This window comes from Anser cygnoides, chromosome 5, assembly GCF_040182565.1.
Source record: "Anser cygnoides isolate HZ-2024a breed goose chromosome 5, Taihu_goose_T2T_genome, whole genome shotgun sequence".
Lineage (NCBI taxonomy): Eukaryota > Metazoa > Chordata > Aves > Anseriformes > Anatidae > Anser > Anser cygnoides.
The window spans coordinates 43,148,669-43,162,145 of NC_089877.1; the positions used below are offsets into that span (position 1 = coordinate 43,148,669).

General features: G+C 43.4%; 1 protein-coding gene across 8 annotated transcripts in view; it reads left to right on the top strand.

Moving 5' to 3' along the window:
• ESRRB (estrogen related receptor beta) overlaps positions 1-13,477 on the top strand; it is a 170,839-nt gene that overhangs the window by 84,252 nt on the left and 73,110 nt on the right. The window contains exon 1 of one of the 8 annotated variants that reach the window (XM_048059848.2): positions 1,216-1,368. The exons of the other annotated variants lie outside the window; for them this stretch is intronic. Coding sequence (XP_047915805.1) covers positions 1,319-1,368 — 50 coding nt within the window. The 5' untranslated portion in view covers positions 1,216-1,318. Of the gene's footprint in view, positions 1-1,215; positions 1,369-13,477 lie in introns of those variants that run through there. 8 annotated transcript variants of the gene reach the window in all.

Below are 13,477 nucleotides of genomic sequence, written 5' to 3' on the forward strand. Positions count from 1 at the left end.
CATTCCTCTTTTTGGAATACGATCTGCTTCAATTTTCTTCAAATACTGATTAGAGTAAAACTTTTTGTACAATTTAGTGCTTGCTGCCGTGCTTACAGCTGAACCACAGTGCCTTTTCTGCGTTGCTGTACAGGCCCCCTCATCTGATCAGCTCTGGGAGCTCATCACTTCTCTGGGTGTGTTACATTCACCGCAACTTAGGTCCTGAGTCTTGTATTAAGGAATAACCTTTTAGCTCCAACCTTTTTCTTTTTGTTTGCCTGATGCAGGAGAGCGAAGTCTTGATCCAGGTGTTTGTATTTCCCATTTAAAAAGGCCTCTAGTTTATCAGTGAAGGTAATTTCAATATATTTGACTGTCTGATTTCTAAATGTGAAGGGGAAGTGTGGAAGAGGGACAAGCGAGGTTTGCGTGAGCAGGTGGGAAGGCGAAAGGTCGGCAGCAGTGGCCAGGTAGCCCCTGCAGGACACCTCTGCGTGAGCTGGGCTGCCAGTGCCTGTGTCGGAGAGGTTTGTGTGCTTATGTGCAGGGGCTCTTCAGCGAGATTCCCGCGTTGTGGCATCACCGTGGTACGTGCAGTGAAATCGTACAGGTGTGAAAACACGCATGGGACTTGTGACAGCCCCTGACCGAAGGCAGCCCGTACGTACAGGCAGAGCTCCCGAAGTGCCTTCCCTGTGCAGAGCTGCGTGTGCCGCGGCCGCGCGTGGGGGGCTGCTCCCACGGCACACGCGTGTGCCCGGGGCCGCACGCTGCCACCCCAGCGCCGCTCCCGGGGGCCGAGCGGGCACACGCGTGGGGCCGTGCCACGCGCGGACAGGGCTGCGGGCTGCCGGGCTGCCGCCGCCCCCGGGGCGCCCACGCCGGCCCTGCCCCGGGGAGCGCGGCGCCTGCGGGCCCGCTGCCGGCGCCCCCCCGGTCCTTCCCCCCCCCACCCGGGCCGTGCCTCCCCCAGCCGCCCCGCAAGCCCGGCCCCCGCTCGGGAGCCAATGGCCGCCCTGCCGGCTCCTGCCGGCTCCCGGCGTTAAAGCTACAGCGGGGCTCGGGCCGGCCAAATCCCCCGTGGCCGGGTCCTGCGCGCCGCCCGCCGCCCGCCTCCCGCCGCCGCTCCGTGGCCGCCCGGCAGGGAGCTGCCGCCCGCTCCGCCGGGCTCGGCCACTTCGCTCCTTCCCCCGCGCCGTCTCCTGCCTGCCTGCTTGTTGTTGTGTTTCCTTTTTTTTTCATTCTTTCTTTTCTCTCCCCTTATTTTATTTTTTATTTTTTATTTATTTATTTATTTTAATTTTCTCCTCCGACCGGGAATGCTCAAACTGGACTGATGGACATTTCCGAGCTGTGCATCTCCGACCCGCTCGGCTACCACAACCAGTGAGTGTGCCGAGCCGTGCCGTGCCTTGCAGTGCTGTGCCGAGCCGTGCCGGGGGAGGGCAGGGGCCGGCGCTGCGCCCCGCTGCCGGCGGGACGGGACGGGACGGGACAGGGCAGCGACCCCCCAGGCTGGCCGCCGCCGGGGGGAGCGGCCGGGGGTGGCCGCGTTGGGCTCCTGCCTCTGTTGAGCTCCTGCCTCCGTTGGGCTCCTGCCTCCTGTCCTTGCAACTTGGGGCCGCGGTGCCTCGGCTGGGAGCCGGCTGCCAACGCTCAGCGCCGCGGTCCTGCCGGCGCAGTTTGACTTTCCGTCGGTGCCGGGGTTTTCTTATTAGATGAGTTACTGCCAGGAGTCTGTAAGGAGGTGTGCGTAGGAAATTGCAGAAAGTGGATGCGCTTTCTTTTTTTCTTTATTTCTTTCCTTTTTTTTTTTTTTTTAACCGAAAAAGTCCGATTTTCACCTGAAATCCCCCCTGGAAATGTACTTTCCCATGGCTTTCTATTCGGGTAGCCTGCCCTGGGAAAGAGTGGAGCGAGCTGGAGGGCTGGCGAGCAGGCATCCCGAGCTGGGACCGCTGGCACATACCTGAGCACCTGCTACTGCTCTTTGTATTCCGAACTGGGCTGTGCCTGCCGATGCCGCGTTCAAAACCACTTTAACGTGCTAAGTTTGCCTCGATCCTTTCGGGGAAGTTAGGAAACAAGGCAAAACCTTTTCAGCGTTTGCATCCAGCTCGCTGGAACGATTCATTTCCCCACGCGTTTCTCCTCTCTGATAAATCTCAGCCTGAGCTGAGTCCCCTTTTGTGTGTTTGCATGTTAATAATGCGGGTGTCACCTACACAGGTTCTGTGGTGTCATCGGAGGTGGGAGTGAAGCAATTTTGTCTGTTTCATTGCTTTTGTTTTCAGAGGAACACCTTGTATTTGGTAAAATTTAAACACTTAAAATCCCCACAATTATACTTACCCATCTTCTCTCATTACAGCTGTCGTTTACCTGTCTTCTAGTCTCGTTTGCCCATATTCCATCCATCGTTACACACATTTCTCCTTCCTTTAATCCCCTGCTTCCAGCAGTTTCATTAAAATGAGACTTAGTATTGTTAATACAAATTAATAATCTAACCCATGTGATTTTCCTTTCCCCACTGGTGCTTCACTTGTGGCTGCTCCATTTTGAATTAAAAATAAACAAACAGTTTCTGAAGGGAAATGTATTCTGTATGCCGCTGGGAGTCTTTTAATATTTAGTCAAAAATAGAAAGTGCATTTACCTTCATTACAAAACAACAAAAAACAGCTAAACAAAATGCCACAATCAAAAGCTAGATCATTATCACTTACTGTGTTGTCTGTTAACTTTTTCCTTTTATTTGTCCTACTTTGGGAATTGAGAAAAGGAACTCAAGCAACGTGAAAACAGTAAGAAAGAAGCTGCTTGTGGGATTGCTGTTCACCCCTTCTACTTTACCACGGGCTCTCAGGCAGCTCCCAGTAATGTCAAGGGTGCCTTGCCCATATTCACAACTCTTTGGGTGCAGAGCAGACAGATGAAGGTGGCCCTGGGGGAAGTGCCACCGAGCCCCTACAGCTTTACAGTAGGCATGGAGGGCTGATTTTTGAGAAGAGAAAGTGTCAGAGTGCTGTCAGTTTAGAGAAGTGCTTGGCTTGGTTCAGTGTGCCAGCTAACCTTTTTGTAACATTGCTGAGGCTGGGGAAGGGAGACCAAGAAATATGAATTTAAATATCTTGATCTCTCTCTTTTTTTCTTTTTTTTTTAATTAGATGAGTATAGCGATGATGCAGGGAAATATGGCTAAGTCTGGAAAAAGTTATTGAGAGAAGGAAAAGGTATGAGAAGCCTTAAAAACACAGTATAATTAAAGGTGTGTGTGCAGTGTGTCAGGTGCTGCTTTGATTTACATTTTGGTTTTGCTGAGGTTAGATTTCGGATTGTATTCTTATAGCTGAGGGTAGAGGTTGGTCCAATATATACCTCTTTAGCCATTTCTTCCTCCCACTGTAAGACAATTATATTGTCAACATATCATGTAAATACAGGGATTGTAGTTGTGCCTGGATCGCTAACTAGTTGTGTGAGCATATTATCCTTATGGAACTGATCTACTCATTGTTCTGACTGCTGGGCTTTTTAGCCACTAAAAAGACTTTCATAGTTATTTTCATCATTTAAAAAAAATTGCTTTTAATTATGTGTGCAGCTTTTTTAGACAAATTAAACCTTAAATTGAGTGAATTTAAAAATATTGCAAATTGCCTCTTCTTGTTTAGTTGCCTGTTAGGCTATAGGAAATAACAGGGGGAAGAGAAGTGGATGTGGTCACTCAATACGTGATCCATACAGTTACCTGGAAACTGTATTTCACCTTGCAATTATAGAGAGAGAAGAGAGAACATGAATGAGGAAAAGGAGAGAAGAAGTGCCTCCCTTTACCTTGGAGTTTAAGAACTTAATGTTTGTAACAGACCTCCAACTGAACAAGAAGTATCTGAGCAAAGGAATTCACTGTCCCTGATCGTGCTCTTTAGGTTTTGGATTTGTCTTCCTGAAGCAGTGAAAGTTCCCTTTCCTCTGCCTGCGTGTGTTGAGCTGAATGATTACACCAGGAACCTGAGGAAGTTCTGGTCAGCGGGTTGTGTGGTTTCCCCCAGTGCAGGATCTTGCAGTGAGAGTAAGAAAATGCTTATGCCTAATTCTGACCCTCTGTGCATGTGTCCTACGGCAGCTATGTGTTTGGTTTCTTGTACAGGAATCCACGCTTAAGCGACCACTATGTACCTTTTGGTACTGACCCTTGGGAAAATTATTCCTGGGGTAGGTGCTGCAGCTCCAAGGGAGAACCTTTTGTATGAGTTTGAACTGGCAAACTAACAAAGGCAACGATTTGTACCTGCGGTTTGTCTCTCAGGTGAGGCATATGGCGAGAATACATTAGTTACACTGCGCTGACAACGTCTGTCTGCAGTACGGCGGGAAGGAAACGCGCGTGCAGGCACCAGGAATATGCACCCGGACATATCGAAGATGGGATTATATTCACACAAACGCATGTGTGCATATAGAAATGTCTGTGTGTAGCTATATGCACGTACATATGGTCATGCTGAATATCAGTGCTATGTGTATCTCATATGCAAAGCTGAGGCTGTTTCAAAGGAGAGTGAAACAGGGCAGTTTTACTTTTTTAGCTTAACTTCCATGTCCCAGAGATTTTTTTTCTGCCTTGCTAGATTTGCTACTAGAAATCCTGATAGGACTACAAAACTGCCATCTCTGTTTCTAATTAATATTCTACATGACAGACAGAAACTGACCAAGTAACCATAATGAAGGGAAAATAAAAATCATTGGCAAATAAGGGCATCCTGCCAGATGCTATGTCTCTTACACGGTTTCCTCTGATGTACAAGAAAGACACATGAGTCACTGATCTGATAAAAATGAAAATGATTTTATGAGCAGAAGGAAAAAGTTGAAAGGGATATCTGATATATTTGATAGAGAGACGGAAAGGTATAACACTGGAATTTTAAGTCAATGAAAGACTGAATTCCGGACCTTGCAGAAGAGAATTGACGAGGTTGTTGTCACTGACTCTAATGCACTGACTGAGGAAATGTGACTTAATTTGAGAGGTTACTGGAAATGTCCATATTCTGTGAATGGGAGGAAATCTGAGTCAGAGAAGCTGAATGCAATGGTCTGCTCTGACTATCTCTGAAAATCTGGGATAGGGAGGAGTTGTTAATTGGGGAGAATGGGGAGGGAGCTTTGTGTTTTATTGACAGACTGAATTGAAAAACCTCTGTAAGGGAAATGGCCTAGTTGCGGGGTTCCTGACTAGGTTCCCATCACAGAATGGGGTCTTGGTACACTGAGCGTATTGAGCACAAGGCTGATGAAGAAATTGGTATCTTTACAGTATTTGTATCAACTTTTCCCTCTTCCAATTCTGTTTGTAAAAGTAAAGATGGTCTAATCATTATCAATTATTGAGAAATATGGAAAGATCAATATATTTTTAAAAAAATAGGATTTTTTTCATTGCATTGATTTGAAGTAATCAATAAATATTGCATTTAGCCTGAGAGGGGAAAGACTTTGGAGAGATTGCATCAGAGAAAGTTGCTGTGACAGAGATTTCACATCCCGTTTTCTTCCTCTCCCAGAGAACGTTGCTCTATCCTCAGTGCCCTTTTTGCTGTTATTCCCCAGCCCTGTTTCAGCTCCGTTTCTACTGCTCAGAATTTCACGTCATCTGAAATACCCTGTGTTTTTCAAATGATTTTAGTTCAATAAGAAGTTCTGTTGTGCATTGTATCACTGGGTCTCTGTGTCATTTTTGCCAGGGCTCAAAGGATGCAAGCGCTCTTAGGGCATGGAAGAAGGGAGAAGGTAAAAGGCTTAAAGCCGAGACCACATGAACTTCACAATTTCTGTGGGGAGGGTGGTAGAATTGCTTCAGAGTGGAAAAGTAGAAAAAGATGGTGACAAGCCTTGACCTAAAAGCCAAAATCCTTTCCCCAGCTTCTTCTAATTCCTGCTGCTCAGTTTAGGAGTCGGGGGTCGTAGCAGCCGCTGGTGTTACAAGCCAGTAGCTCCATCACAGCTTGTGGAAACTGGGAAATTCTTCCCAGTAAGACCTATTTTTTATTCCACAGATCTACTGACGTTAACTTTACAGCCAGAACACAACAGAATTTTTAGTTTGTGCACTGTGAGGAAGTAAATTTAGCATCTGTCCAGTACCCAGCAGTGAGGTTCCTAGGTAATGCTGCTATAGAAACTGGGGGAAAAAAAGGCAAGATCAGAGCTTCCACAGAAAACTGTGAATCAGATGGTTGTTTGTGTAGTGAAGGGACTTAACAAAGATATTAGCACTACTCATTCATGGTGACCTTGTTGAAAATAGGAAAATCTTGATTTCTTTCAGTCTTCCGAGTATCGTCTGCTTTTGAGTTGGGAATGTAGTCGTCTCTGCGTGGCATGCATGTGCAAAGTGCTTGGTGCCTGCCATCGGGAACGGAACATAATTTAGTTTTATTTATTACTAATAGTTCTTCAGCTGGTGAGTTTTACTTGTTAGGAATTAAATTGTAGTAACTTACTCTGAGTCTCCGTCCATCCTTTCTATGCTGCTTCTCTCTCAGGCTTTGCCCTGACTCTTCAGAGCAAGATAGATGCCCATGAAATGATTCTTGCCTCTGGAGCACAGTGCACTTTGCTTCTTCCAGGGCTTGCGAGTGTGGCTGCTGGCAGTGACTGTCTGCGAGGCGAAACATGCCTGCTCAAGGTGGAACGCACTGTATATTAATATATTTGTCATGTTTGTAATTGCAAATGTAATTAGCAAACAAGCTCTGGGGGATTGAAGACTTGAAACTTTCACTGCACATCATTTGACCCCATCTTGACCGGACGGGAGCTTGTTATGCCACTGTTAACCCTTGCTGCTCTTGCAAAGAAATGCTCCTTTTGGTCTGACTGCTGCTAAGTTTCCCGTTTGGTAGGTGTCTTTTTTTCCTTTTTTTTTTTTTTTTTTCAGCTTTATACCTGTATTTGCTAATACCTTCTTTTATTGTGATGGAAAGCGCTTCTGTTCCTCCCGCAACACACGCGCTAATACTTTCTCTCCTAGCATTTCTGACACAGTCTGGAAAGCATTCCGCAATGCCCTTTGTGAAGAGCACTGTGTACCAGTAAGTGCTTTTGCATACTGAGCTGTTCAGTGCATTCCTATCACCACAGGCAACGTTACTATTCAGTGCCCCTTGCACTTTGCAGAGACAACTTGCGAAAAGCAGGTGGCAAGCTGTTATCACACAACCTGCGATGGCTCTGTGTCCCTGCTGAGCTGGAATTTTCTTGTGCTCCCTTTCTGAATGGGGGAGGAAAAAATGGATAAAAAATCCTGTTCATTTTGTGGGATCCCAGCAAATCTCCGTATAGTTACCCTTAGGCTGACTTTGTCGTCCTACAAAAAAATATTCCTGCCCCATAAGGATTTAGTGAATAGCACAGAATCCATTCATAAAGTCACAAACTTGTGTGTATATAAAGAAAAGAGGACTTTTTTGCTTTTTCATGCAAATATCAACTCATTTCTTTTATTTTTCTTTTTCAAGGTAAGACTGAAGTTGTAATAAAATGGCAGTGGTAGTACTGTTCTTGTTTTGGAAAGGGTTTTTATTTATTCCTGCCTTTTTGTGTATGTTTGAGGAATACATTAACCATAGAGATGGGTAGCGGTTTTCATACAATTTTTGTCATGGCTGTAAGGACATCTCACAAATATTGCATCCTGTTGAAAGCTGGCAAGGAAAAGGAAGCCTGTTCTGGTTTGTTCTTGGTAGGGTGAGAGACACTGAGAACCCCTTACCTTCAGTCCAGATTTTCCTTTTCCAATCCTCAAAATGTATTTTAAGGGTCCTATATTTTTCTTAAATTAGGAAAGCCTATAATGTAGGAGATGGGAGTGTGTCTGGGACCTCCAGTTTAGAGTATCCTGCGTAACAGGAGACAATTTCTTATCATAGCACCTTTTGTTTTGCATTGATTGTCTATTTTACTGCAGCTGTTTTTACATGAAGATGTCTTGTTGCTCTGTGTGTACTCTTCTGAAAGGCTGCTGGTACATATGGCATATTAAGAAGGATTATTTTCTAATTTTTCCCCTTTTTCTCCTGGCACTTTAAAGTTCCCTTTAGTAATAATGGCCCTCAATCTCCGGTGATGGAGCCGTCACCGTGAACAATGCTGGTGAGTGTATTGTCTCGCTGTCCTTTTACTCAAGAGAAAGGTCAAAAGAACAGCTTTAAAAAATGTTCAATTCTCCTGTTATGATTTTGCATATGGAGGTGGTCATTTTTAGAATGTGCAAACACTTGGGTGAAAATAAGACAGAAATACAATTTTCTGTCAGTTGCCGCTGGTACCTTTTTAAAAAGGTGCTGACGCGAACAATCACAAACCAGGTTTCTCACTGAAATTTACACCATTTTGTATATTAAATTAAACGACGCTACAGAATTATTGTTTAGTGATTTTTATTTTTCTGTAGTCTTCTGTGTAGTTTTTGTTTTTATTCAGTCAATCTGACAACTTTCTCATTCTCGGCCATATTATTTATTTCCTGATTTAAGAAATTATACCATCTAGATGATATTTTCACAGATTTGGTAATATGGCAAGGGAGAATATATAGGGTGTTACTGATTTCAGGGACTTGATTTAGAATTCTTTCTGGTGCACAGAAGCAGAATTAGCATATGTACTTTTCCTTTACATTTCCTTTATACTTTGATTTTTATTTTTTAAAGCAGTCTTCAATTTATACAGAAATTTTAAGGAGTTGCAGCGTTTTTATTTTTCTTTATTTCAGAACTATGTATGGCACGCAAATGCCATCTAGTTTTAAACAGTTCAGAAAGTGCTGTAGAGGAATAAGAGGTATTTAATTCTCTGAAACACACAAATTCAGTTCTCCAGCCTTTTTTCAGACTTAAAGGATGTTGCTTCTATGTTTTACCTCTGAGTTTGATTCAGTTACTTTGTAGTTTTTGTGTTTCTGCTGATAGAGTTTTTTTGGGTCGTTTTTGGAGTCTAGGGGAGTAATGGTACAGGGAGATGCTGAGGCCATTCTCTTGTGAAACTGAAAGCCCTGCTGCCTATTGCCTCACACGCTTTAGTAGATGTTTTTTGTTATCAGATTCGTCTGTAGTGCAGAGGTATCTGGATGGATCAGAGCTGTCCGTACACCTAACTGCATTAAGCAGTGACTTCCAAGCGGTTCGGTTCAGCCCGCAATGCAGCCTGCCCAGGGGCAGGGGCAGGGAGGGGGCCACAGGTACAATCCAGCCTCGCTTTCAAAGCCACGGAAATCCCGACCCGGGGACTTGCATTTCAGTGCTTGGGCTTCATGAAGGATGCTAACTTTGCTTCTTGTGGGTTCTTTTTGCTGTAATAGATGGTAGCGAATGTGACCTTCTGAAAATGATGGTTAAGTGCATTGACATGTCTGTATGTATTACTTTACATTGATGATGCCAGATGCGTCTCCCTCAGAATAACTGATGCAAGTTGCGTAGTGGCACCTAGCATGCTGTAAAGGACTAGAATGAGTCAAAGTGTGACAGAAACAGTTTTCTTGCATAGAGATCTGTAAGTGTATGAATGTATGTACAGCAGGATATGTGTGTGCGTACTTATTTTTAAAGGCATGTGCACATACTATAAGTTAACAGAAAATACGTATATGAAATTGATCATTTTTATATATAATGACATGTTCATTCTATGCTGCATTGTGTGTATTATTTCACTCGAACGGTTATCTGTACATACCCATACGCAAGTCTTTCTGCATGTGGTTGTGTATTTCCATGTGAGGATGCATGTATAAATGCATAAAAATTAAGAGTAGGTAAGTCTGTCTTCATCACACGGTTGTGCTGAGTCTTTCTTAAATAAAGTTTGTAAATCTTTCGATAGCCTTGCATGGAAGGTGTTCAATAAAAGTAGAATGCCGTCCAAATATGCCATAAGTAACATTTGTGCTTAAGAAATATTTGGTGTTTTTGTTAGGACTTAGTAGGTAAAATAGTTAGTAGGTATATAGGGTTAGGTGTTACTAAACAACTGCAAATAGCTGTTCTGTTTACAAATCAATGCATATTAGAATCTGTGATTTTTAAAGATAAGCAAATATTTTTTAAAAATAAAATGCCACAGGGGAATCTGAAAAACAATGTGCAAGACACAGATCCCGCTATAACGTTCTCCAGATAAAGCTGGGCTCTTGTGCCGTAACCAAAAAAATCATCGGTTTGGATTTTTGTTTGTTTGTTGATTTTTGAAAATTTATTTAGTTTATTTTTTTGCTATTCTGGTTATTTTGGAAACTTCTTTTTTATTCTCTTTTCTTTTTTCCTTTTTTTTTTTTCTTTTCAATGCCTTCTTGTTTTTGGAAGGCACAGAATGTAGTTTGCTTTCTTTATGGAATCCCTTGCCTAGAAAGTTATTTGAAGATGGAATGTGCTTTGTGTTTTTCAATACCTACGGTGTTTCTGATTGTTCTCTTTTTATTCTTTTAGATGTGGTTTGTTGTTTTTCTTTACTTTAAAAACAGAGCAGGTGCTTTTCTTCTAGCTATTACACTTAGGCGACTGTCATTGCAGAGGGAACTATAAGCCCTAGCTGTGGCCATGATCACAGTATCACTGATAATACGGACTGTAACTGTAGAAATCTCCCCACTTTTGTGTTCTAACAGGGACTTGTTTTTAAAAGTACTAAAAAACTTAATTCTACTGCCATTTTTAATAACGTATTTATGAAACAAACAAACAAAAAAGCTCTTGCAGTGCAGTGATGTGGTATTTATACTTGCTTTAATGCGCTCATTTTCCTTAGAATTTTCACCCCAGGTGTGCAGGGAAAAACAGATGCAGCTTCCCTCCCCCTTGTTGGTTGAAAGAACTAAAAAACACCTGCTTTTGGGTTGTCTGCCTTCTCACAATACCGTTTCTTTGCCTCAGTCTCTGCAAAATGTTATAGATTCAATTCCCCTGTTGGACCAAGAGTTAAAAATTAATTCATGAATAATAAAAACCAATCAGTCTTGTTGAGTTTAAGAAGGATTAGAAGAACGGGTTTTGTACAGAAGCAGTTATATATCTTAGTGCTGATGTTGTTGGACTAATAGATATTGTACTAGGTCCCGTTGGTTATCTGATAAAGGTAGCTGATTTGCAAATAGGATTGTTATCCTGATGACTAACGAGTCTAATATCGCATGGATTAAAAGAGGCTGGGCCTATTATAAGTTCTGGACTCCCTCTTAGGAGATAATTTATTTGATTCAGAAGTGTGCACATTGAAAAGTGACCAGGTAAATACCGTAAAGGAATGTTTTATGATTCCTTGCCTTGGCTGGCATTTTCAAGGAAGGCACCAAACTGCAGTGAGCATCAGCTTGCCCATGCTGGGTAGCTGACCACTGGGCGATGCTGGGCTGGTGCAGACATCAGGCTGCTCTCCTCCCAGAGAATGTAACTGGCAGAAGGCAGGTACAGAAAAGAAAAAATCATTGTCATCATGAGGTAGAGGAAGGATGTGCTCCCAAAATTTTGTGATGCAAAACCTGACCCTGTCCCTGCAGAGATACATCACGTAACACGTGAGAGGGGGAGAAGAAGGTGGGAAGACGTGGCATGCAGGATTCTTGGGAGGTTAGACACTGATACTCAGCCTGCAGGTGACTGGCTGTTAGATTTGGGTAGGAATAAAGGCAGCGTAGCTGGAAATGTCCTTCGTTTGGAAGGACAGTAGTTTTGCTTCCCTCGGTGGGGGACAGGCCGGAGTCTTTGCCCCCACCTGCCCATTGCTCCAGCGCAGGTAGGAGCTGGAGGAGCTCTGCAGCCATCTGCAGGGCTCTGCTGACAGTGCGCCGGGCACCTCGCTCCTGAGGAAGGGGCTGCCTGGGGACCCACCATCACGCCTTTCTTTTCACAGGCTGGCTCTCTGGAAATGTTCAAATTATTTTGCCCTCTAAAAAGTGTATGCGGGTTTCTCCTGGGCATGTTGGCAGTGCTCTCACTGCTGCATTAAGAGAGGGTTTCTATGTTCGTGGAGCTTGTGGAGCCTCCAAGGACACTCTCTGTCATCCATGACCAGTTCTACCCTGCAAACTCCCTTCCTCATTTCGCTGGTACGTATTTGGAAGCTGTCACCACATCCACAGAGGAGCGATTCCACTGGCTGTGGAGATCTCATAGTAAAGAAGCTTGATTAGGAGAGAAACCTTAGTGCTTCCCATCTTAGTTCCTTGTGGTCTTTCAGAAATACATTACCATCTTTCTGAGTGCATCTTTGGTGTGTTTGCACAATGTTTCCTAAATGAAGCAGTCTCTCACTTTTACTTGTTCTTGAGTTGATGCAACCGTTTTCTGGTATCTTAAAATATCTAGTTTGTCACTCTTTCCCTAATAAAGTGACATCTAGAATTTTAGGTACACCTAGGTTAAACATACGTGAAGATGAAGTATCTCCTACCTGGTTCCCTGACTGTGTATCTTTATGTACCTTGTGTAGGTGAGTGGCAGCTGGGAGAATAAGTGGGTCATTGGGATCTGAATCACGGTGCTCTTGCAGCCTGAGTTAAGAATCACGAGTATATTGGCTTGAAATTCATAACCAGTTCATCAAGAGAATCAATTGTGTCTCGCCAGGAGATGCAGGAATTTATGTAGCTAATTTCTCATCTAGTCTTGTCTGCATCACAATATGATGAACACGTAGGCATACTTGTTTTAAATACTCTCTTTATCTTTTCCCTTACCAGTAGCTGCTTTACTGGGATTCTTTTCTTCACAGGGTGAATGAATAGCTGTGAGCAGCAAATAAATACAGATTTTAACAGGGAACAATCCATTCAGTTTGGGATTGACATTATTTTGACCCCTGTCCCCAGTCCTCAGTGTCTCTAGTTTCTTCTGGGAGAATGACATCTCACTGGTCTCACTATAGCTTCGATACTCTCACCAGAGTGCGAGTTAAGATTTGCCACTTTTCGTGATACAGACTACTGAACCACGGAAAAAAAAAAAAACCTTTAATAGCCATAGAGAAAAATCTTTGAGGAGGAAGCCATATTAAAATGACTTCTACCTTGACAGAAAACCTTCTGCCAGTAATAATGTAGTCAGTACTTGCTGCCTTCTAGGAGCAACTACTGTGTTAACAGGTTCTGTTTCACTCACAGCAATAGGTAATTTATATCAGGTTACTTCATCTTCTGAAAGCAACTAACAACCATGAAATGCTGTCAGTGTTGTTGAAGGAAGAGGCTTGTGTTAAGAATTTATATGGGAATCCAGACAAGCGGAAGCCACAAGATGAAGAGACCATCTACAGACTTTGAGTGTGTTTGGGAACTTGCTTTTTAAAATTGTCTTTTAAGGTGCTTTGGATCTGAATCGGCTGTCATTTATACTTGTATAAATGACAAGTAACTGTCAAAATCAGATGGCATACACCAATGTAAAGCTGGCACAAGATTAGTATTAGGCCATTGAGCTCAACACAACAT